The sequence below is a fragment of the Pteropus medius genome, unplaced genomic scaffold (genome assembly GCF_902729225.1).
Source record: "Pteropus medius unplaced genomic scaffold, Ma_sr-lr_union100, whole genome shotgun sequence".
NCBI classification, from domain to species: domain Eukaryota; kingdom Metazoa; phylum Chordata; class Mammalia; order Chiroptera; family Pteropodidae; genus Pteropus; species Pteropus medius.
The window spans coordinates 18,182,875-18,209,431 of record NW_024345601.1 but is presented as its reverse complement, the minus strand read 5'-3'; the positions used below and the strand labels follow the sequence as shown (position 1 = coordinate 18,209,431).

Sequence of the window (26,557 nt, the reverse complement as noted above, 5' to 3'; positions counted from 1 at the left end):
GAGAGCAATACCCTGTTCATGAATTGGAAGATTATTGTTAAGATATCCATCCTCTCAAAATTGATCAATAGATTGCATGCTGTATCAAACAAAAACAGCAGGACTTTTGGACAAAATTGCCAATTCAATTCTAAAATTTATATGGAAATGCAAAAGACAGAATATAACAATCTTGAAGAATTTTTTATTAACAGATTTATATTAACAGATATATATCAAGATTTATATTAATAGATTTCCATTTTTATTTTAACTCTACAGTAATTAAGATTGTGATATTGGTATGTGAACTGATAAGATGATCAATTGAATCAAATAGATAGTCCAAAAACAGTACCGCAGGTAACTAACTGTTCACTTGATAGCATACAAAGACAACAATGTAATTCAATGGGATGAAAAGAAGTTATCTTCAACAAATGATGCTGGAGAAACAGATTGTCTATAGGAGGGTGGAGAACATTCATCCTATAGTATGTACTCTTGGTGCATCGTTTGAATTCTTTTGGATATTTTTACCAGCTCTGAGAACCCTTTTCTCTGCTTCTGCATGCTTTGCTGCAAATGACTTGCACCTGAGACTTCCATATGATTGCCCTTGGACAATATCTTACCTTTCTAAAACCCTCTGGAAAATAAAAACTGCTGACAAGATTTAATCCCCTCTTCCATAGTCCTGACTATGGAGCCTGAAAATAATCAGGGGCAGTCTTGGAGCTCAGCTTACATTACCATACTGTGATGCTCAGCATACAGCCCTGCCTGGCGACAGAATCCATCCTATGGCCTTGCTCAATTGCTGAGCACAGTTTGTGGCCTCTTCTAGGCAAAAATTCAATCATGGACTCAAATAAATGACACTTCCCTGTCATGAAACATAGCCTACAACCCTGTCCAACCATAGGTGATTGCAGAGGCCATGTAGTGGCCCTGACAGATGAGCTCCCTGCTCTACTAGGGAGCCCAGTCATAGTCCACTTGAATGTAGAGCCTATTCAGCAGCTCCTCGACCTCAGACCATAAGCAAGAGCCTGTCCATCTACAGAACAAACAGTAAGCCTCATCTGCCTGCAGACACTACCAGCTGACCCATCCAGAACTCCCAACTAAATTGACTACTGAAGGTCTTTCCCTGATGAAGGGAACCTCTAAAGGCTGGAAGAAGAGAACACTTCCCCAGATGTAATGATACCAATGCATAGATAATAAGACCACAAAGAATCAGGTCAAATAACTGATTCTAAAGAAATGGAGATCTGTAAACACAAAATAGTCACAATAATCTTCCTAAAAAGTTCAGTGAATGTACAGACAACTAAACAAAATTTGGCAGTCAATGCACAAACAAAATGAGAAGTTCAAGGAAGAAAGAGAAACCATCCAAAAAAACCAAAAAACAAAAAACAAAAAAACCAACAAAAAACAACACAGAAGTGTTAGAGCTAAAGAATATAATAATTGAACTTAAAAATTCAATAGAGAGATTCATCAACAAAGCAGAGGAAGAATCAGTGAACTCAAAAATGTCACCTAAAATTAACCAATTAAAGAAGCAAAATGGAAAAAAGTAAAAAGAGTAAAGAAAGCCTATAGTACTTACGAGACAACATCTAAAGAAACAGTACATAGTTGTGCCATGTAATGACGTTTCAGTCAATAATGAACTGCATATACAACAGTGGTCTCATAAGATTATAATGGAGCTGTAAAATTTCTATTGTCTTGTGACATTGTGGCCCTTATAATGTAGTAATGCAACATATTATTTTTGTGTTTGTGGTAATATTGGTGTAAACAAACCTATTGTGTTGCCAGTCATATAAAAGTTTATATACAGTACATAATCCTTGATAATGATAATAAACAAATATGTTTTAGTCTATCAACTTACTATATTATAATTTTTAGTGTTATTTTACAGTGTATTCTTTCTGCTTTAAAAAAAATATATGTTTGCTATAAAACAGTATGCCACATCATGCATTACATTATTTTCTCCTTATGCTTGATTTAATCTTGTGTTGTTGTATATGATAACATGCTATACAGGCTTGCAGCCTAGGAGCAATAGACTGTACCATATGCTTAGGCATGTAGTAGGCTATATCATCCAGGTTTATGTAAGTATATGATGTTTGAACAACAACAAAATCAACTAATGACATTCTCATAGTATGACCCCATCATTAAGTGGCACAATGGTATGCATTGTAGGGTTCCTACGATGAGAGAAAAAGGGACAGAAAATTTTAAAAATAGCTGAAAACTTTCCAAACAGAGACAAATGGACATTTAGATTCACAAAGCCCAAATATTCCCAATATACTGGACCTAAAAAGAGTTTAACCAAGACACATACATTATCAAAAATCAAAGTCAAAGAGAGAATTTGTAAAGCACAATGTAAACATATAAAAGCATATGAATGTGTAAAAATCACCAATAAAGTAAATATATAGTCAAAGTTAAAAACTCTAGTATTGTAATAGTGGTGAATAAATCATTTTAAATTCCAGTTTAAAAGTTAAAATAAAAGTTATTAAAAATAACTATAATTCCAATAAATTTGTTTTTAAAGACACAACATTAAAAAGATGTAAATTATAACAGCAATGACTTAAAATGTGAGGGAGGAGGAAGATAAAAGTATGGAGTTTTTGTATACTATCGAAGTCAAGTTATTATTGGCTTAAAATAGGATATTATCTCTATCAAGCATTTTATGTTAGCTCCAAGGTAACAAGGATAAAATCCGTAGCAAATACACAAAATATTAAAAGGAGCCAAAGCGTACCACCACAAAAAGTCATTAAATTACAAAGAAAGACAAGAGAGGAAGAAGCAAAGGAACTACAAAATAGAACACAATTAACAAAATGGCAATAGTAAGACCTTATTTATCCATAATTATTTTAAATATAAATAGAGTGGCTGAATGGATTAAAAAAAAAAAAGATACAGTGTTATGCTGTCTATAAGACACTTTAGCTTTAAAGACACACATAAGGTAAAAGTGAAAGGAGGGAAAAAGATATTCCAAGAAAACTGAAACCAAAAGAGAGCAGTAGTGGCTATGTTTATATCAGACAAAATAGACTTTAAGTTAAAAATAGTCATGAGAAATTTTAAAAAGCCATTAATAATAAAGAGGTTAATGTATCAAGAAGATGTATAAATTGTAAATATTTGTGCACCCAACATTGGAGCACCTAAATATGTAAAGCAAATACCTACAGAAATAAAGAGAGAAATAAAAAGGAACATAAAAATGTAGGGGACTTTAAAAACCCACTATCAACAATAAATCATCCAGGCAGAAAATAAGGAAACAGCACATGTGAAGAAAATTATAGACAAAATAGATCTAAAGACATATAAAGAGTATTCTGTCCAGCAGTAGAATACACATTCTCCTCAAATGCATACAGAAAATTCTCCAGAATAGATCATATGTTAGTCCACAAAACAAATTTTTACAAATTCAAAAAAACTGAAATTATGTCAAATATCTTTTTCAGCCACAATAGTATGAAACTAGAAATAAATAACAGGAGGAAAACTAGAAAATTCACAAATATGCAGAAATGAAACAATGTACTCCTAGAGTCAAGGAAGAAATCAAAAGATAAATTCAGAAATATCTTGAGTCTATGGCCATGCCACCCTTAACAAGCCCAATCCCGTCTAATCTCAGAAGCTAAGCAGGATCGGGTCTGGATAGTACTTGGATGGGAGACCACCTAGGAAGACCAGGTGCTTTAGGCATAAAAAATAAAAAATTAAGAGATTGTAAGCTGACAAGGTCCTTGCAATCTGTGAGGTCAACCAAAGGTCGCCTCACCTAAAAAAAAAATAAATCTTGAGACGAATGAAAATAGAAACAACATGCCAAAGTTTATAGGATTCAACAAATATAATTATAAGAGGGAAGTTCACAGCTATAAAAGCCTGTATTAAGAAAAAAATAGTATCTCAAATAATCCAATATTAGATCTTAAGAAACTACAAAAAAAAAAATCAAACAAACAAAAAAAGAAAAACAAACAAATAACCAGACTAAGCCCAAAGTTAATAGAAGGAAAGAAATAACAAAGATTATGGCAGTAATAAATAAAATAGAGCATGTGAGAATAGAAAACATCTACAAAAATAAGATTTGGTTATTAAAAAGATTAAAAAATTACAAATCTTTAGCTAGAGTTACTAAGGAAAAAATGGAGGACTCAAATAAAATAAAAAATAAAATTCAATTATAAAATTATAAATTGAATACAATTAAATTACAAACAAAAGGAAAGACACTACAACTGTTACCCCAGAAATACAAAGGATCATAAAGGACTACTATGAACAATTACATGCCAATAAACTAGACAACTTAGAAGAAATGGATAAATTCCTAGAAACATATAACCTAATGAGACTGAATAAAGAAGAAATAGAAAAATCTAAAAAGACCAATAATGAGTGAGGAGATAGAAGCAGTAATCATAAACTTCCCAATACAGAAACCCCCAAAACTAGATGGCTTCGCTGGCGAATCCTACCATTCAAAAAAAAATTACCAGCAATTCTTCTAAAATACAAGGGAATATTTCCATACATTTTATAAGGCCAGCATTACTTTGATAATAAAACACAGCATAGCAAAAGAAATAATCAACAAATTTAAAAGGCAACCTATGGAAAAGAAGAAAATATTTGCAAACTCTGTATCTGATAAAGAGTTTATGTCCAAAATATATAAAGAACTCATACAACCCAATAGCAAAAAAGCTAGTAATTCAATTAAAAAACAGGCAAAAGATCTGCATAGACATTTTTCCAATGAAGACACACAAATGGCTAGCAGGTACATGAAACGAAACTCAACATCTCGAATCATCAGGGAAATGCAAATCAAAATCACAGTGAGATATCACTTTACAACTGTTAGAATGGCCATCATCAAAAAGACAGGACAAATTTTGGCAAGGATGTGGAGAAAACCATTTTACACTGTTGGTGGAAATGTAGATTGGTATAGCCATTAGGAAAATAGTATGGAGGTACATCAAAACATTAAAACTAGTACTACCATAACCCATATCTGGGTATATATCCAAAAGAAATGAAATCACTATCTCGAAGAGATATTTGCACCCACATGTCCATTGCCACATTATTCACAATAGCCAAGACATGGAAACAGCCTGTGCCTGTCAAGAGATGAATGAGTAAAGAAAATGTGATACACATGGCACAAACATACACATACAGATTGTTATTCAGCCATAAAAAGAAGAGAATTCTGCTATTTACAACAACATGGATGAACCTTGAGGGTATTATGCTAAGTAAGTCAGACAGAGAAAGACAAATACTGTATCATATCATTTATATGTGGAATCTAAAAAAAGTTAAATTCATAAAACCAGAGTAGAATAGTAATTGCCATGAGCTGGGGGAATGGGAAGGAATAGGGATGTGTTGGTCAAAGGGTACACACTTCCACTTATAAGATGAATAAGTTCTTGAGATTTAATGTACAGCATAGTAACTATAGTTAACAATACTAAATTGTATGCTTGAAGTTTGCTAAGAGAATAGATATGAAATATTTTCACCACACACATACACACATATAAAAGTATGTGAGTCAATGAATATGTTACCTAATCCTATTGTGGTTATCATTTCACAACACACGCACATACATATATTAAATTATTACATTGTATACTTTTAAATTTATACAATGATATTTGACAATTTCTCAATAAAACTGGGCAAAAAAAAAGAGAAAAAAATAAAACCACCCCACCCTAAAATAAATCAACACATTAGAAAAAACAAGTAAAAGACTTAAATAGTACTTTAAAAATAAGATGTCTAAATACTCCGTAAACGTATGAAAAGTTATTCAATGTTATTAGTCATCAGGGAAATGCAAATTTAAATCACAATGAGATATTACTACGAACCCAATGAAATAGCTAAAATTTTAAAAAGGAGAAAAAAAACTTGAAAACACCAAATGTAGATGAGGATGTATTAGAATTGGAATTCTCATGCACTGCTGGAAATTGTGTAAAATGGTTCTATAACTTTGAAAATTATTCAAATGTTTCTAATAAATGTACATCTATCCTGTGACCTAGCTATTTCATTTATAAATATGTGCTTTAAAGAAATTAGTGCAAATATTCCCAAAATAACTCACAGAGTGGTCACAGTAGTTATATTCATAAGAGCCTAAAGTAGAAATGACCCAAATGTCCACTAAGAAGAGAATATATAAATAAATGATGCTATGTTCCTACAATGAAATTATCTAGCAACAAAAAGACCCCAAAATAATGATCTCAATGATACTCATAAATCTTAAAAACATTATACTGAGCAAAATCAGCAAGACACAAAAGAGTATATACTACGATTCCATTTATATAATGTACAAGGCATAATACTAAACTAATAGGATCATCTACAAAAGGGCACATACTGTATTATTCCAATTACATGAAGTGCAAGGCAGGCAAAACTATCATATAATAGATATGATAGAAGGAAGACTAGTGGCTAACCTGGTTTAGGGAACTATGCGTATAAACTGAAAAGCAGTATCAAGGCACCTGTAAGGTGCTAGAATTGGCCTATATTTTGATCTGTTTGGTGGTTATTCAGACGTATAAAAAGTAAAAATGCATCAGGCTTTAATCTTAAGATTTGTGCATTTTAATGTATGAAGAATATAACCTATCAGAAAACTATAAAATTTTCTAGAATTGGAAAGGGAAAATGCATGTATAATACTCTAAACCATACTACAGTGAATAATAGAAAAATGCAGCATGGATAAAGATGCATTCAGTAATAGAAGATAATGAGAGGTGGTGTAGAAATAATGATTATGGTCTTAGAATATGCAAAATCATCTGAACTTGAAATTTTGTCATACTAAACAGAAACTCAAGATATCATTCCAACTTGCTTGAAGTGATATTTCACAATTACAATACAACAAATGAAGAGTATCATGTTCTTAATAGCAAAAATGGTCCAATAGAAAAAGAGAAAGATGAACTTTTTCTATGTTGCAAACTACAAATAATATATGGTTGTGTAAGATACAGAAGCTTACAAAAATAATCATTTAAATCTATAATTTCAGATTATATTGACAAAGATAGGAAATTCGAAGGAGAAATAAAATAAGCTAAATAGACCTGATATGCTTGATTCATAATTTACTGTTTCATTCAGAAGTTTACAATAAAGAAATCTATATTCAAGAATACTTTTATAAAAATGAAAGATAATAAAGATTAATATTAAATTACTCAGGTGAATAGAAAAATGCAAAGCATAGTCCATAAAGCCATTGGAAAAAACAGAAATTTTAAGGACCATTTTTTTAAAGTACAAAACACAACAGATGCCAGTTATAAAAATTAAAATAAATTTTAAACACTCCTATGAAAAGCCTAAAACATTAATGTATACTTGTAAAATTAGTCTTCTTAAAAAAATAATGTAGGGGGAAAAAAGAATGAGTAAAGATAAAACACACAAAAAAAGAAAGTAAAACAGAAGGATCTATTTAAGACAAAATGGAATAAAATGGCAAAGTTCTGCTGAAAAAAAATCATTGGAAATTATTGAAGCAAATATTTATGAAGCTTATTGTGCTAAATAACATGGTATCAAACTATAGAAATAAAACATGATTATAAAAGCAATGAGAATTTGATAGAAATACAATCTATTATAATAGCATACTCTAATAGACTGCTGTCAGACCATAACTTTTCAGGTTGGATAATGACAAATATGGACAAAAGAATATTGAAAAATATAGTAAATTGAGCTGAATTTTTCTATATATGTGCATAAATTCTAAGAAACAAAAAACTCATTTTTTTCAAGCACAGTGGAACATTAACAAATATTGATTGTATACCAATCATAGCAAACCTCAATACCTTTTTAAAAGCAAGTAGAAATAAACAAATAAGATTAATCAGGAAAGACTTTGAAATTTAAAAACTTAAATATGCTTTGTAAAACAATTATTTAGGACACAAGGATATTTGCATTTTGATGGACTTTTTAGAGATTAGTGAAAATAAGAATACTTTATATTAAATTTAAGGTCAGAGCCAAATTTTTAATATTCCAGCTGGTTTCACCTGCCCAAATTCTATTATAGATAAATTCTATGAAATCCTTTATATTAATATCCTTGAGTATTTTTATTACTGCAAAAGACAGGAAACATATTAAAAAGTGTTTTATTCTAATTGGAAAAAATATATACTTTAAAACCCAGAGAAAATAGGTTAAGTACAAGAACTCAAAATAACAAATTAGAATATAAAAATAAGAAGGTTAGAATTGATCATTAAATGAAACTTTGAAAATAAAATCTCTAACATAGATAAACTCTGGAAAAATTGAACCAAAATAGATAAATAAATAAACAATAAGCAAAGGAAAATAAAAGTATCAAAAAAAAAAAATTGTTCCCACAATTAACTCAAGGGATAATAGAAATTCTGCATGGACTAATAAGCCTGGGATACGGTGGATGCATACCAAAAGGTTGCCTACAAAAAGGCTATGTCCAAACAGTTTCACAGATAAATTCTTTCAACCATCGAGCATCACACACTTTCTTACATCAGCAAACTGTTTCAAAGCATAGAAAAACATGCAATATTTATTTTATAATGTGTGATAACCCCAACTTCAAACACTTACAATAGTAATACATAAATTATAAGTCAATCTCAATTATAAAAATATAATGCCAAAGCACTAAAATTATTGATTATATAATATAGAAACTCATTTAAAAAAAAAACAGTGCTATATTAAAAAAAATAACACACTATAAATGACTGAATAGTTGTTTTCCTGGGAAAGCAAAGATGCCTCAGATATACTAGACAACTCAGTTATAATGCCTATCTTGCACAAACTCCTATTCCAGCTGGTCTCGCCCTGCCCATAGTTCTAGCTTGGAAAACAATCATCATGAAGTACTGCGCAGGGAATATAGTCAATAATATTCTGTTAACTATGTATAGTGCCAGGTGTATAGTACTAGACAAGTCAGGGTGATCACTTCATAAATTACGCATACGCATACGCATACGCATACGCACTACAAGTACCACCTAATGCTCTCACAAACCCCCCCTACCCCCCCCTGCTAAATGCCACACAACACGTAATTAAGTGTCCTGCCAAACCCCAAGAACAAGACCACTACGTGAAGTGCCTGGACCCACGGACTACTAAACTGGATTTAGTATACCGCCCGGTCTAGACGACATTCAACGGACCACCCGCCCAATACAAGCATGCTACTTTAATGAATTAATTTTCCTTAGACAGCTACCCCTCTAGATCTGCACGCAAACTTAAACGCCACGCGTTAATGTAGCTTAACCACAAAGCAAGGCACTGAAAATGCCTAGATGAGTATACACTACTCCATAAACACAAAGGTTTGGTCCTAGCCCTTCTATTAGCCATCAGTAGGATTACACATGCAAGTATCAGCACCCCGGTGAAGATGCCCTTTTAATTGTGAACGATAAAATGGAGCGGGAATCAAGCACACTGTACAGTAGCTAAAGACACCTTGCCTAGCCACACCCCCACGGGATACAGCAGTGACAAAAATTAAGCTATGAACGAAAGTTCGACTAAGCCATACTAGCTTACAGGGTTGGTAAATTTCGTGCCAGCCACCGCGGTCATACGATTAACCCAAGTTAATAGATATACGGCGTAAAACGTGTTAAGGAAATTACCCACCCAATAAAGTTAAATCTTAGGCTATGCTGTAGAAAGCTTTAGCCCAGACAAAAATAAACCACGAAGGTGACTTTAAACGATCCGACCACACAATAGCTAAAACACAAACTGGGATTAGATACCCCACTATGCTTAGCCCTAAACCTAAGTAGCTTAAATAACGATGCTACTCGTCAGAGTACTACTAGCAACAGCTTAAAACTCAAAGGACTTGGCGGTGCTTTACATCCCTCTAGAGGAGCCTGTTCTGTAATCGATAAACCCCGATAAACCTCACCAACTCTTGCTAATACAGCCTATATACCGCCATCTTCAGCAAACCCTAAAAAGGAAACAAAGTAAGCAAAAACATAAAACATAAAAACGTTAGGTCAAGGTGTAGCCTATGAGTTGGAAAGAAATGGGCTACATTTTCTAGTATAGAACATCAACGAAAATTTTCGTGAAACCGAAAATGGAAAGAGGATTTAGTAGTAAATTAAGAACAGAGAGCTTAATTGAGAGAATATTTTGAGTACTGTTCAGAGGAAAGGAACAGTGGAAGTCCAGCACAGACATGCAAAGTGAAGCATAGGTAGGTACTGACGGTGAAGAGAAAAATCAGGAGGACCATTGAAGAGAGCTGTGGAATCAACAGACAATAATTTCACTTCAATTTTGTATAATTTTTAAAATACAAATGGCAGTTTTGTGGTCTTAGTTTTGGTTTGGTTTTGGTATTCTATTCCTTGAAGCCCAAAGAAAAATATTACAATCTTAATGTAGCAGTCATAATAATTGTGAAACACTTAACATCACTGTGAAACTCAAGAATATGACAATGAGCAGTAGTATAGCTCTGCCCAACTTAATACGGTCTGAGAAGCAAAAAAAATTGTACACACTCATATCAGAATAAAGATGTTCATTTTTCGAGATGGTATAATTATAGATCTTAAAATACTAAGAGAATGGATGCAAAACATGAAAGAACAAATATAAAAATCCAGTGAAGTGAGCAATACTTTGCCTCCTTCCAAGACAGCAATGACATTTTAAGTAGTGCCATTTAAAATATTAATTCCTAAGTTAAACTTAACACAATACCTATATAAAGAAGGCCATACAATTTCATAAACATACGTGAAAAAAGGGATGCATTTTTTAAAAAAGTATACAAATTAAGAATTTACAAAGCTAGAGGCTGGACACCAAAATTTTATTTACATAACTCTCTGCAGTTTTCTGTATGCTTAAAATGTTTCATAATTTAAAAAGAGAGAGAAATTCTACCAACAGTGTATGAGGGTTCCCTTTTCTATGAAAAAAACAAAAAACAAAAAACAGTATGAAAATTCCTCAGGAAAATTAAAAATAGAACTACCATACGACCCATCAATTCTACTTCTGGGTATCTATTTGAAGAAAACGAAAATACTATTTTGAAGAGATATCTGCACCTCTGTGTTCATTGTAGCATTATTTACAATAGCCAAGAAATGGAAGCAACCTAGGTATCTATTGAGAGATAAATGGATAATAAAGACACTATATACACACAAACATATAAAATATACATAATGGCATATTACTTAGCCACAGAAAAGAATACAGGTATTATGCTAAGTAAAATAAGTTAGAGAAAGACAGATACCATATGATTTCACTTAAATGTGGAATCTAAAAAACAAAACAAATGAACAAATGAAACAAAACAGAAAAAGACTCAGACACAGAGAATAAATTATTGGTTGCCAGAGGGGAAGATGTAGGGAAGGGTGAAAAGGTGAAGGGGAATAAGAAGTACACATTTCCAGTTGTAAAATAAAGTCATGAGGATGTAATGTACAGCTTAGGAAGGATAGTCAATAATATCGTAATAACCTTGTATAGTGTCAGATGGTTACTAGAATTATCATGGTGATCACTTCTTTAAGTATATAAACGTTGACAATGTAGTGTACCTGAAACTAACATAATATTGAATATTAACTATATTTTAATTAAAAAACACACTGTATTATTAAATTGATAAAATGAGGCAAAATATTTTCAAATTAAATATTAGTTAAAAATTAATGAATAATTAAGTATTGTTTCTTTCAAAGTTTAATAAAACTTTAATAAAAAAGTTAGATGTTTTATTAGGAATAATAAGATATGTAACTAGCGAAAAAATGGAAAAGTGATAGAAATATACTTGCTTAGACATTGAAATTATGTATTTAAGTTATATGAATTAAAACAGACTAAACAAGAGTTAAATACAAGTATATAGACCAGAAGTGCCAGAATGCCAGAAAAACACACACACACAGAGAAAAATATATATATATATATATACACTAATATATATGAGTATATGATAAAAAGGACATAATTACAGATATATGGAATTAAATGAATTAAAACAAAAATCATATGTACTTTATCTGAATAGATTTTTTAGATCTAGCAAAAATTGCCATGTTCATGCAATATATAAATAACTATAATTTACTCAGGAATGAGAAGGTTTCAAAAGAACATAACTATAGGAGAAATTGGAAAGATTATTAAAAATATACCATTGAAGAATATTCTGGCTACAGATGTGTTTAAGATTTCAAAGAACTAATTCCTATATTTAAAATATTGGTTTGAATAAAAGAAAATTGTGGAACCTTTCAAACGAATTTTTCCTAATAAGCATAATATTAAATCCAAAAGGGTAAAATGGGAGGAATGAGAAAGACAGAGGGAGAGAAGGAGGAAGGGGGGAGAAGAGGGAGAAGAGGGAGAGAGAGACATTTTGAAACAATTAAAATAATCATAGACTAAATTCTTAAGTTGTAAGTGTCTAACCACTGTGCTGTACACCTGAAACTAATATACTGTTGAATGTCAACTATAATTGAAAAATAAAAATAAAAGTGAAAACTATAAAATATTAAAATAATCATAGACTATAACCAAATAAGTTTAAGAATAAATGCACATTTCAAAAATATTTTAAAATCATATTTATAAAGAACAAATTCTAAAATTATGTAAGTAAAACGTATTTGATAAAACCGAGCAGTCACTTCTGAAAACATATATGTATATACAGATATAGTTGCATATATGTTAAAAGATATTTAGAGAAAATTTTTAAATTTGGTAAATAATGGTGCTGTTTAAAATGGTTTAAACATAATATTATGATTAAAAACAGAAAAAGACTAAAATAATTTTTATTTCATTTTTAGTATTTAGAAAGTTCTTGCTAATAAAATATGTACAGAATAAATAATGTAAATATCATATGATAAGAATAAATATTTGCAGATTTTATGGTTATTATATAGATTATATAATCATATGATGAAAAAAACCTAAGTATGTTTACTAATAAAAAAACAGAATAAGAATATTTAGAAAACATGATGGATGAAAGATATATATATATACCCAATAGTGTAATTAGATACTAAAACTAAGCAGTTAGAAATGAATATTAAAAAAACACAATATTAGTGATGAAAAATTGAATTGGATACAGAAAGAATCTGAAGAAAATTCTCACGAACAAATTTTAAAAAATATCTAGAATATAAAATACAAAAAGAAATCAGTTTGAAATTTGAAATTTAATTGAATCAATTTGAAATTTAATTGAAAATTTTATCTCATACTATTACAAATAAATGCCAGATGAATTAAATCTCTTTATATATTTTTAAGAAATTTAAATATTAGAAATAATTTTAAAATAGTAAATCTGCAAATTTTTAAAGAGTTTCATAAACATTAAATACTTTTCTATGATATGATACCATAAATTGTGTTAGATTAAATTTGTAGAGATTTTGGTTAAAGATGGAAGGTTTTACAGAATTCCTTCCAAGAATACCACTAAAATAATATTAAAGAGATTAAAATGAGAGTAAAGGATTTGTTTTTTACAGGTGTACAAATTATTATATGATGATAATAATGCAAGGGTGCCAAAGCCAAAAAATGAAACCGGGAAATTGACGTGATAACTGCCTTAGCTGACCTGACAGTACTGAATGTCAAACCAACAATGGATAAGTTGGAACTTGATTTGTTCCGCAAAGCTTCAACAGACTAGGAATTTGAGTAGCATGTACATTTGAAAAAGGAGGTAGAATTAGGGCTCAAAACTCCAGTACTCATTGAAAGTAATTAGGTCCCCATATAGCCTCTGTCCACTTGGCTAGATGCCTGCCTTCCTCAGCTCTAGATAAAGACTAGAACTTTATTATGTTAAAAAAAAAAGGGGGGCAGGGATGGGGAACTGAATTTTCTTCACTGGGGACACTAGGCACAATTTAGCATAGAGCTACCATTCTGAAAATAGAGATTAAAGGAAAAGACTGAATATATAATAAACATTGAGACTTCTAGCATTTTTCCTATTTTGTTCTCAGAATATTGTCAGCCAGGAATATATGATCCAGATAATACTCTCTGAGGACTACAGGCAGAAGTAGAATTATTTTAGCCACCGCTTTTTCAAATATTTTTCTGTCCATTCCTTACTCTTGTGCAAGGACTCCAATTATAGTTATGTTAAACCACTTGTTAATGCTACAAAGATCACTTAACCTCTACTCATTTTCTTTCAGTCTTTTCTTCTTTTGCCGGAGTGTAATTCCTATTACTATGTCTTAAAGTTCCCTCATCTTTTCTTCTGCAAAGTCTGTTTTATTACTCCCATTCAGTAAAATTTTCATTTCAGACATGGTAACTTAGATCTCTAAAAGTAACATGTGATTCTTTTCAATATCTTCTATTTTACTCATTATGTTCATATTTCTTTAAGTTGCAGAGCATACTTAAAATATTTAACATAGCTGTTTTTAAGTTCTTTTTCTTCTATTTCAGCTTCTAGTGACTGGTTTTCCTCTTGCTTATGGACCACAATTTGTTGCTTTTTCAGATATATAGCAATTAGGTATAAGATAAATATAGAAAAATAACACATATAATAGAAATGCAGCTCCATGACTTTTCACAATATAAAAACACTCATATAACCAGACCAGAATTCAAGAGACAAAATATTCCTAGTTATCTAAGCCCCTACCATGCCTTCTTCTAGTCACTAATTACTTCTAAATGTTATGAATGCTATATTTATTTATTTTTTTTTTTAGTCTTCTATTTAAATGTGTTGAAGTTTGTTTTGGTAGGCATTAAGGTTTCTCTTAAAATTTAATTCAAGAAATTCTAGAGTAGATTTTACTCTAGGGAAAATTTAGCCCTTCTCCTAAGGCATAAACCTTTTCCGGTCATTATCAAATGGCTTGAAGACTTGAAGAGCTATCTCTAGTTTGGTTGGAAGAAATTAAAATATCTCCCAGACATTTTAAAATGTCTCCAAGAGTTAGCTTTAGAGTGTTTACACCTGGCAGCTCCTCAGAAGTCATTCTTTGCCTGTACTTATGGAGTTTCACTCCATACGTGCATAAATTAGAATTTAGACAAAAACTCAGAGACCCCTATGTAGACAGTTGGATTTCTTTCTTTGCCTAGCCTTACCCTCTAAAGTATTTTGCCCTACAAATTTCAGCTTCCTCTACTTCTCAGACCTTGGATCTCTGGCTCCTCACTATGCTCTTGTTAGGATTTTATTCCTGGCACCATCATCCAGAAAGTATTTCCATCTAGAAACCATGGCGATTATTAAAGCTCATCTCATTTGGTTTTCTTCTCTCAGGATAATAGTTCCATGCTATCTGTTGTTCAATGTCTAAAGCTGTTGTTTTATATAAATACATTATATATATTATATATATTGTTGTGTTTTTAGTTGTTTACGATGGGAGCATAAATACAATACAATCCAAATAAATCCAATATTATTTCTAGAAGTCAAAGTTCCTGCCTTCTCCAATTCTTTGAACCAGCCTTGCACTCATGCTAGTTTAATCACTAATAAGTTAAATTCTGATACTTTGTATGATTTATGTTTTTCATTTTTTAAAAATTAAACTCCTACAAGGTGTAAAACAATATTGTGGTTATGTTTGCTATAGTTGAAATTAGAAATTATCTCTTAGGAAAATATGTAGAAGTTTTCATGGACGAAATGAAACAAAGTGTGGTGTACACTTTAAAGTCATCTATAGAATAAGACTATAAAGTGCAGAAGAAGAAAAAATAAAATTGTCATATGTAGATAATTATTGAGCCTGCATGATCAATGCTGAGCTCGATGATCAATTTATGGGGCTCATTATACTATTTTTTGGAAAGTTCTCTTATAAAATATAGAGATATAGATAGGTAAAGAGAGAGGGAGAGACAGATAGAGATATTGAGAACAATGAAACCCTTATTTTATACTTCAAATTGGTGACAATGAGATTCAAAGAAATCACACTGTATAGGAGAGAATAATAACATTAAATTTTAAAAAGTGGAACAGCCCAAAGACTGCTTTTATCTGATTGTCATTTGCTGCCACAATGCATGAGATGAGGCATCCCATTTGCAGGAACAAATGTAGTTCTGGAAATAAGAATGGTTCTAAGTGATATTAAACCTCACTACACACAGGGGTAAAATATTCCACAAGGCTCTGAATTGGCTTCTGACAAGAGCCAATATCAATTTAGCAGAAGCAACAAGAACTTTCAGTCCAGAATGTAAAAAATTTTCATCATTCTCTGGCTTCAGTTGTCAGTCAAAGAAAAGTACTAGGCAGCTTGAGGGTCATAACTGTTAGAAATGCCCTCAGAAACAAATACAGGTTGTCATCTTCATGTTCCAGACTGTGAGAAGCAAATGATGAAGTGCTTGGAGCTGAGAACTAGTATTAAACATCGGGGTAATTTGTTTCCCTGGAATAGTGGAAAGGGATAGTGGTAAGGTGCTGAAAATGCTGAATCTGCAGTAATAGAATGTCAATGTTGACAGCCTTTACCAAAAATAGCACTGAAGCACCATGAAAAAAGGTATTTTTCTTAACCTCAAATGTTTAATTCTGGAGCACATATCAAAAAACTGGAGTGTATTTCTCTATCTCTTTAAGAAAGTGTCATCGCCTGAAGAAGTAATGGCAGTATGTATCTGCTGCTACAAACCTGCTTTGTTTTTTTACTAGAGTATCCTGCACACATAAAGAGTTAGAGAAAAGGGTGTAGTATAGAAATAAGATGTATTTTGGAAGCACAATATTAAGTGTGATAGAATTCAGATTAAATTACACTTAAGCACTATGCAGTTTCTTTGCAAAGTCTTCCTTTCTGATCCTTCTTCAGATGTTGTCCTTGTGGTAATATAAAGATCGAGTCACTGTTTGACCATGATGTTGCACTTGGATGGTGTGCTGAATCTCTAAGTTCTGCAGTGTGAGGAAGTGCTCAGCTACAGTTCTAACTAGCCTTTGATGCATTCAGCTCAAAGTGAATCAATTAAAGTTCACATCGGTTTGCTAAACTTGAGTCATTTTCCTGAAGAGGGGATTCCAAAGGCTTGCTTCTGTAAAGTATACATCAGTTTGGAAATTCTTCTCCAAGATCCTCTTTGCTTTTTCCTATCAATTCTTTTATTTAAGAAATTCCTCTGTCAAGCCTCTAAGTGTCATAAACAGAAAATCTGTATTAGTTCATGGAAATTTTCTATACGGATTGGTGGAATAAATGAAGAGAACCACATATTCATTTAGATAGATCAGGGGCTGAACAGTATCTGAATTCAGAAATTTATAGACCTCTCTTAAAGAACATATAATTTTATGAATAGTCATTTGTATAATTTTGAAGTATAAAGGATAAACATAAAAACTGGAAAAATGTAGGTAGATGAAAGAGGAATACAGGGTAATAAACAATGAAATATTAAGTATATACATACATATGTATTTGTATGTGTGTGTATACATATACATGTATGTTTTCACACATATCTTTAAAGAATGAAGACTATCGTAAAGATTTTTATATGTATGATTTCATAACCTGTTGTAAACATTAAAGAATTCTAGAGAAGCATATTAGTCAAAAAAACTGTGTGTGTATGTATATATATTATGGAAAAAAGAAAAAAAATGAGAACATGAAAATAAGTGAAACACATGGTTTTCCATTTTCTTCAAGTTCTGCCTTAAATTGTGTTTGTTTTTGCTTGATCTATTTACAGTCTTCAGGTTTTGTCAATACAATTAAAATGGTCCCAATACAATTTTTAGTGCCTTTGTCGTCTTTGCTTTTGGGTATAGTTTGCAATTGGCAGTTATTATAAGGTCAGCAACCATTCATTCAAAGTTAGTTTTCTCATGACTTATTTTTGGGGAATATTGTTAAATTAGGCATGTCATTTTTCAGCATTAGGAGGTAACACTGTATTTTTTTGTAAGATCAAGAAATAACATTTTGTGTGGGGAAAAGGATATTCCCTATATGGCTTAGAAAATGGTAAGCAATGTAAGGGAGAGCTTTGATTTGATGCTGTTTTTTTTTTTTTTTTTAACAAACCTGTATTAAGTTATACTCTGTGCTCATCACTGTATACATATTGTCTTTAATTATTAAACAATCTGGAAAAACAGCTGCCATTGTCCTTATTTTCCAGATAAGGAACCTGTAACTCAGAACTTTAAGTATCTTGGCCACCATCACACACCCAGCAAGTGTTTCGGGGCACTAGACCAAAGCCTCTTTAGCGACTCCTTTCCTTTCTTTCCCTGGCAAGCTATTTGAATGAGACAGATTATTTAATTTAGAAAATCTTCCTTCATGAATCCAATAACCAAAGTAAACCAGAAAACTAGACCACAGAGTTGACAGGCTATAATATTCTCAAGGACAGAAAATGTGGTTTCTATTTCTCTTGTGGTGGCTAGAAATGTATAGACTACCTGGGCTTAAATAGTCACTGTGCCTCTTACTAGCACACAAAGCAGAAGGTGGCTAACTTCTCTAAAACTCAGGTTACTGATCTCTATATTGGAGGAATAACAGTATCTATTTAATAGTATCGTTGTGCAGAATAAGTGAGATAATAAATGTAAATGCTAGGTACATTGTCTGGCACATGGAAAGCATCTGTAAATATAATCTAAGTTTCCACATGACATTGTAATTAAAGTGAGATTAAGTAACAACATGTCCTAGCCGATCAAGAGCCTTGTGATTCACTGAGTGTTCCCAAGATTAGCAGAATTAGCATCACCTGGAAACTTAGAATGTAAATTCATAGGCCCCAACCCAGACTTAATGAATTGAAATATCTGGGGTAAAGCTGAGGAGCTGTGTTAACACACCTTGTAGATGATGCTTATGTGTGCTAGTATAAAAGTCTTTGGCTCAGAATTAGAAAGTATACTTTTAATTATTTTACATAGTGTCTATCACTTTCTAGTGAATACTGTGTGAATTAATAAACACTGCTAGTCAGCTATTGAATCCTTTGCTACACCTATGTAATATGTATTTACAAATATATTGAAGACTGTCATCTCCTCGGTAGCAGTGATGCTCTGTAATATGTGTTTGGCCTTAGAGTGCAGGACAAAGAATAGTTTTGATTGATTGATTTTGCTAAGTTTTTTTTTTTTTAATAACTGGCAAACCTACTTTACTTCACAATGTTTAAAACCATATTATTTCATATTAAATACAGCTTTTATAGCTAAATCCAAGTAAAAACTTCAGAGTATTTTGTGGATACATAATAAAAATATAAATATGTTTTTGTCTCAGAAATATTTTGAGATTTTTTGTCAAACTAGTTTTTTTGTTTGCTTTTATGTGTTTGGGTCTAAAAAAATTACCCTGGGAAGAAAAAGGATGAGGGAAAAAAAACATTGTGAATTAGTTCCATTAACATATGTCACTCTGTAGACTATCAAAGGAGAATTTGGTAAAATAATGGCCAATATTGGAGAGAAAAAAAATAGTGTAGATGATAGAGGCTCTGTTCATCTCTCTGGCAACCAAATCAAAGTTGTGACAAAACCAAGGAGCAGCAGCAAGGAAAAATTGCCTGAGATCTAGATGAACAAGCCCTACAACTAGGGAGAAATCCAAGAAAGTATCCTGTAATGGCAGAAGGTAGGACAGGGCGAGGACGCAGGGCTGCTCAGTCCCTAGCGGCTGAGTGATGGAGGCAAAGGCAGCGGTAGAAGCCTCTGAAAGGGTCCGTGACCTCAAGTGGATTTTCGCAGTGACGGACCTGCTCGCTCTTAGCACCAGTGCTGATTTGGCTGTGTGCAGGGGGCACCAGGAACTTACAGGGAGACAGTGTCGGAGTGAGGGCCAAATTGAGACTCACTCTGTACAGAAGTACCAGTGGTATCCATTGTTCCCTGTTGAGCCCTACCCCATCCCAGTGTGCAGACACAGTACCGCCATAGCTGTGACTTCATCAAACTGGATAACAGAGGTCGCTCCGCCCAGAGGATTCCCTGAAAACCCACCTCCCACAACTCACGGCCCCACCCAAGCCACATCCAGGTGTATCCTCAGTGAGTCAGGTGCTCCTTGTTGACTCACTGGAGGCAACCTCGGTTTCTGGTGTGGCCTTCTGAGGCAACTATAAACACAGCATCTGTGGATTGCTTGCTGAATCTTAGCAGGCGGCCCTGGAAGGGTAGAGGCTTGGGCTAAGTTTGGCCTGCAGCTGAACCCCTCTCAGAACTGTGCCACTGGACACCTACTTCACAAATCCACATTTATAAGACTGGGAGACTTAGGAGCTTTGCTTAGTACACAGAAACAGACTCAGAAATGCAGCCAAAATGGGAAGACAAAGCAGCAGAAACCATACGAGAGAAGAAAACAGAGATCCAGATATAATGGAGTCAAGTAATCTAAAAGATGCAGAGTTCAAAGCATTGGTTATAAAGATGCTCAATGAACTTCTGGAAAGTGTAGATAAATTCAGTGAGAACTTCAACAAAGAAATAAAAAACATAAAAATAGAAGTGGAAATTATGAAAAAGGAACCAATCTGAAATGAAGAGCATATTATCTGAGATGAGAGTTATATTAAAAGGAATCAACAAAGTGAATAAAGAAGAAGATCAAATGCCCTACCTAGAGGACAGGAAAGCCAATCAGGACACTCAATCAGAATGGCAAGAAAAAAGATGCCAAGACTATAAAAATAATTTAAGGAGGATATGGGACACTATTAAGGCTCCAAATATTTGTCTGATCGGTATAACAGAAGAAAATCAAGATGTTGAACAGCTGTTTAAAGAAATAATGATGGAAAATTTCCCTAACCTGGTGAAGGAAATGGACATAAAACTCCAGGAAGCTCAGAGGATTCCATAAATCAGAGATCCAAAGAGGCCCACACCAAGACACATCATCATTCAAATGCCAAAGATTAAATACAAAGAAAGAATATTAAAAGCAGCAAGAGAAAAAGAAATAATTACCTAATAGGGAACACCTATAAGACCAGCAGCTGATTTTTCAAAAGAAACTATGTAGGACAGAAGGGCTTGGCAAAAAATATTTGACAGGTTGAAGACCCAGGATATACAACCAAGAATAACTTATCCAGCAAAGCTATCATTTAGAGTTGAAGGACAAAAATAAGCTAAAAGAATTTATCACCACCAAGCCAGTATTACAGGAAATGTTGGAGAGGCTCCCTTAAGAAGAAAAAACATGTATGAAAAACAGGAATAGAGAATGGTAACAACTACATTCCTATCAATAAGTACCTTAAATGAAAAAAGAATTAAGTGCTCCAACCAAAAGATAGAGTGGCTGAACGAATAAGAAAACAAGACCCTTACATGTGAAAAGGAAGGGGATGCAAAAGATATTGCTTTGATGGACCTAGAAGGTGTTTAAGTCATAGAAAGATAAACACTATATGATTTCACTTATATGTAATCTAAGGAATAAAAAGAACAAACTAATCAGAAACGGACTCACAAATAGAGTGGACAATTTGGTGATGGACAGAGGGGAGGCGGGTTTGGGGGGTGGGGAGAATGGGGTGAAGGGCTAAAGAAGTACAAATTAGTAGCTGATGGATGGTCACGAGGATGGGGAGCACGGCATAGGGAATGCAGTTAGCATTAATACGTTGGCTAGGTGGAGGCTGAGGGGAGGGCAGGTGTGATTGGGGGAATCGTTTTATGAACAATATAGATGTCTAACCAATGTACTGTATACTTGAAACTAAATTAAAAAAAAAATTAAAAATGTGAAAAAAAATCATGGCCAATATTTAGAATCCACGAATCAACATAGGGTATAGAGAACAATTATACCATAATTGTTTCCTTTTTCTCAAAAAGGCACGTTGAGGTGCTAATTAAACTTTAGGGACAAATATCCAGCTTGCTAAGCTCACCATGATCATGATCATTGTCAAGTGCTTTTTAAGCATCTGTGAGGATGGGGCATTATGTTAAGATGTTGCAATTTATTTAAATTATACAACATACATAAAGGTAGGGAAGGTTATCAGTTATGAGCCCTGATTACCATTTTCCTCCCACTTTAAAGTATTTATTTGTACTTGATAGTAGCACGATTTCTGAGAAAAATCAAGGCCATTGTGGTCGGACAGATCTGAGTGACCATGGATAAACGTCTTATCATCATAGCATAGTGTTATAAAAATCCAATGCAATGTTGGTTACAAAAGATGTGCTCAATGAAAGTTATTATTGTTGTCATAACTATAGTTGTTATTATTGTTATTTTTCATGTAACTTAGAAGGTACATAAGCAGTTGAAGGACAACCCACTTCATGGTGAAGAGCAAGTAACTATGTCATCTTTCAGACACACAAAAGGAGGTTAAAATAATTTCTCTATTTCCAGTTTATGAACACTCCAAAAACAGAGTGACTGTGTTTAGAAAAGCAAACCTTAAAGAAAACTGTCTGTTAGAAACCTAAAGAAGCGACCACAGGATGCCAGTCCATCACAACACTGTTAACACGCTCCCACAGCAAACATTCTAGCTCCGTAGTCAGATACTTTAACTTAAGAGGATAACATTTTCATTCAAAGTGATTATAGCTTAATGGAGTCTTCTGTGAGCAAATTAGAAAAAAAAGTGAGACATATCATGACCTCTACATTTAACTTCTACATTGAACTTCTTCAGGTTGCTAATTCTTCTGCAAGTTGATTAGTAAACAGTGTATGCTACCACACTTTCTAAAGTGTGAATATATGTATCTAGTCATGAAATTATCATACAGGTTATTAGAAATCACTAAAAGTAATCCATTTTATTCCAAAAATAAATGTTGCATCTTATAGAAAGATAAATATTAAGTCTAAATCTACCCTAATTCTTCCAAAATAAATTAGCCAAAGATGTAAGAGCAAAGGCTCTGGCTTCGTCAGATACAATAAGGTTCATTTCCATTTTCAGTGTGGAATTTTGTGTAAGCCTACTTAGCCTTTCTGAGAATCACTTTCTTTGTTTGTACAATGGGACTGATAACAGTATGAGCTTAGCAGGATCAATGCAAAGACTAAAGGGAATAATTCTTACATTTGCCTTGCACACAAGTGCTCAACAACTGTTAAATTCATTATATTCAAGTTACACGCAATAAATAAGTCATAAGTCAATAACAGGACAAACTTTTCATTCCTACGAATTACCCTTTGTTACCTCTTCTTCTTAATATGGTGTTATCCTACCCCCAGTAAGTCAACAAATAAAAAAAATAATAACAAGGGAACTCTCTTTTAGAAATAGAATTACAGAAACATATGATTGTAAAAATTAATAAGGAATGAATGATTAAAATGCAAATATAGGATATTAACTGATTTTAAAAGTATTTTTCATTTCCATACTAGGATTTACATAATCTTTCCGCAAATTGTCAATATGACCACTGATTTCAAGGTATTCTTTCCTTCCTAATATTTGGACCCAAATGATATGCTCCTTATCCTCATTTTCTTTTTTAGCTCTTTATGGAGAAATATGTCTAAAACATCAAAATTTATCTTCTGAGAATATTAAGTTGAAATACACTACTTGAAGAATATTTATTTTGGCATATTCCCGTTATGTTTCTATTTTTTAGAAGAAGAAAAATAAAGGAAAATACTTTAGATTTCAAAAAAAATTTGTGTGTGAGCATTGGAAGAATATGGTAAAGGAATACCTCATCTTTGGGAACACAGCAAAAGACAAAAACAGATTTTCACTAATGGAAGCTAAATTATACAGTGCAGTTGAGCTACTAAGATATAATTGATTTGCTGGATAAAAATGGAACAGAATCAAGAGATTACAATGAGAATCATTTGGGTACTAAAGAGACTTCTTTAACAATGGGTATGCATTTGAATCCTAGTGTCATTACAGTCTCATTTTCCTTGTTAGTGTTCCCATGATAAAGGCTTAAAAGAAGCACTGGCATTTTATTTTGCTCAGTCTAGCTAGCTGGAATTTTTTTTCCTTCTTTTTTCTTAGGCAAAATTATTTTCCCATGTTACCAGAAGAACGCTTTGGAGAGCAGCACTGTGAATGTAGAGAGAACAACAGTGAAGGCAAGGTTAGGGCATTGACAACAGAAATTACCTGTGGGCATATGCTCCAAGGTCCCCACTCAGACATGACACATTCATTGGGACACAGAAGAGAGCAGGACTGGGTATCTGGGGGCATTTCATCTCGGTCGCAGAGGCTGTTATCCACTGTTCCACCTTCACTGTCAGCAGTGTTCACACATCTGTAAGGCAAGATCGCAAAAATAGTTTGGTTACTTAAAACAATAGAGAGTAAATTTTAAATAGTTACAATGTATCATAGTTACTTATTCCTTAAACATAAACATAAGACCAGCAGAGAAACCAGGGAAAAAATTCCTTCTGCAGCCAGTCAGCCTTTATTGTATGGGAACTCAGTATAGAACCTTTTACTCAGCAGAGCAGGAGAGAACAATGGGGGACAGAGACAACTATCATCCTTGAACAACTCTCAGTCTAAAGAGATTTACAATACATTTACTCATATCCAGAACAAAGTGAATTTTCTATTTGTTGTAACAAACCTTGAAGACTCTCCTTTTCTGAATGAATCTATCACCTTATAATAGCTAGAGCCCTCATAGCTCCCGATGACTCTCAGATCTTCCCTAGACTTCTATCCCATATCATCGAAATCTCCCTAATCTTTGTCAAACACATTTAAGGTCACGGCAAAGTAAAGTGAAACATAATTGACCATATTTTTCTTTCAGGTATATTCTGCAAATCATTAAGGAATTCTGGTACCACTAACTAAAGGCCAATGAGCAAGCATTTTCTTGTGGTAGTTGAACATATGGTATGGATGCACACATTATAGTTGTTTGGCCTTCCTGGCGTTAGGGTTTGAGATAGGAATACCTCAAAGATAAAGACAAGATAAATAATCACACCATTGATTCAATCAAATGAAACAAAGTCTTATACCACTATGCACCCAACAGAATGGCTTAAAGAAAAACATGGACAATATCAAGGGTTGGCAAGAATGTGGAGAAATTCTAACTCTTCTTACTCTGCTGGTTGCAGTATAAACCCTTTGAAAAACTAGTGGGCAGTATCTACTAAACATATACATACTGTGTATCCTAACAACCCCACTTTTTTATTCATATGCAAAAGAAATGTGTTCAAATGTGAACAATGCCCTCAAAAATTGACTCTAAATGTTCATGGGGCCAGTATTCATAATCAACTAAACCAGAAACAATTTATCTAGAACATCTATTCAGCAACAATAAAATAGATAAATATGTGGTGGTAAATTCAATGAATTAAATGTTATAAAGTGGTGAGAATGCATGAACTGTTGTTACATGAAAAAGCATTGGGTGAAACTCACAAATATAATTCTGAAAAAAGAAGCTACTCACAAAAAAAAGCACATACTGTAAGATTTCATTTACACAGAGTTAAAAAGTAAGCAATACTCCTCAGTGCTGTCAGAAGTCGGAATAGTGGTTACCCTTGGAAGAATGGTTACTGACTGATAGGGGCTTAGGTAGTATTGCTAATATTTTGTTTCCTGGCCCCTGGGTGGGCTACAGAGGTGTGTTCGCATTGTGAAAATTCATGAAGCTGCACCCCTATGATGTGGGCATTTTTTTGCCTTTACATCCCAAATTAAAGTTTATTTTTAAAATATATTCTCAAAAATGTTTAAGACTTGCTATGTGCAAGTCTACTTTGCTAGGTGTTGGTATACAAAGTTATTATTTATAAGTGACTCATTTAGTAAATATTTTTGAGGGTTTGCTATGCACTGGGCCCTTGCCTGGGTACTAGGCACAGAACTGAAAAACATACAGACAAGATACCTATTGCTACAAATCTTTTCTTCTAGTAATAATGATCAAAGCAGAGGTGAAACTGACCATGATGATGAGCTAGATGGTGACATTAGCTGACCTGGTTATTTCAGACACAATGCCACAGCCAAGGAGTAGGCATTTTAAGAGGGGTGCACTGGAGAGCTTTTGATGTTCCCCAAATCATGCTGTGCTGGAATGAATTATCCTATACATTAGAAGTTTCATTTACATATACATTGTGAATTTTTAAAAATTAATGAAAATGTAATGTAGTCTATCACTTGGCACAAAATAAAATAAGCTCTCTTATGTGCTAATATAGAACTATCTATTGTATAAAGAACATTACCAGAGAATGGTAGATAGAAGACATAAGTACGTAATGCTTTCTAACGGATGGAGGCATGGTATAGAGTCATCTATCGACTTTAATCTCTCCTGTGGTAACAGTCAATAGTGGAAGGAGGAACCGCAAAATGGTTTATATGTCTT

At 32.9% G+C, this 26,557-nt stretch overlaps 1 protein-coding gene and 1 pseudogene across 2 annotated transcripts in view; one reads left to right on the top strand and one right to left on the bottom strand.

The window, feature by feature from the left end:
* The window catches only part of THSD7B (thrombospondin type 1 domain containing 7B), a 742,175-nt gene that overhangs the window by 80,640 nt on the left and 634,978 nt on the right, over nucleotides 1-26,557 (bottom strand). For both annotated transcript variants that reach the window (XM_039874567.1, XM_039874568.1), the window contains one exon: nucleotides 24,307-24,457. In XM_039874567.1, coding sequence (XP_039730501.1) covers nucleotides 24,307-24,457 — 151 coding nt within the window. The remainder of the gene's footprint in view (nucleotides 1-24,306; nucleotides 24,458-26,557) is intronic.
* Nucleotides 3,647-3,765, top strand: LOC120612057 (uncharacterized; annotated as a pseudogene).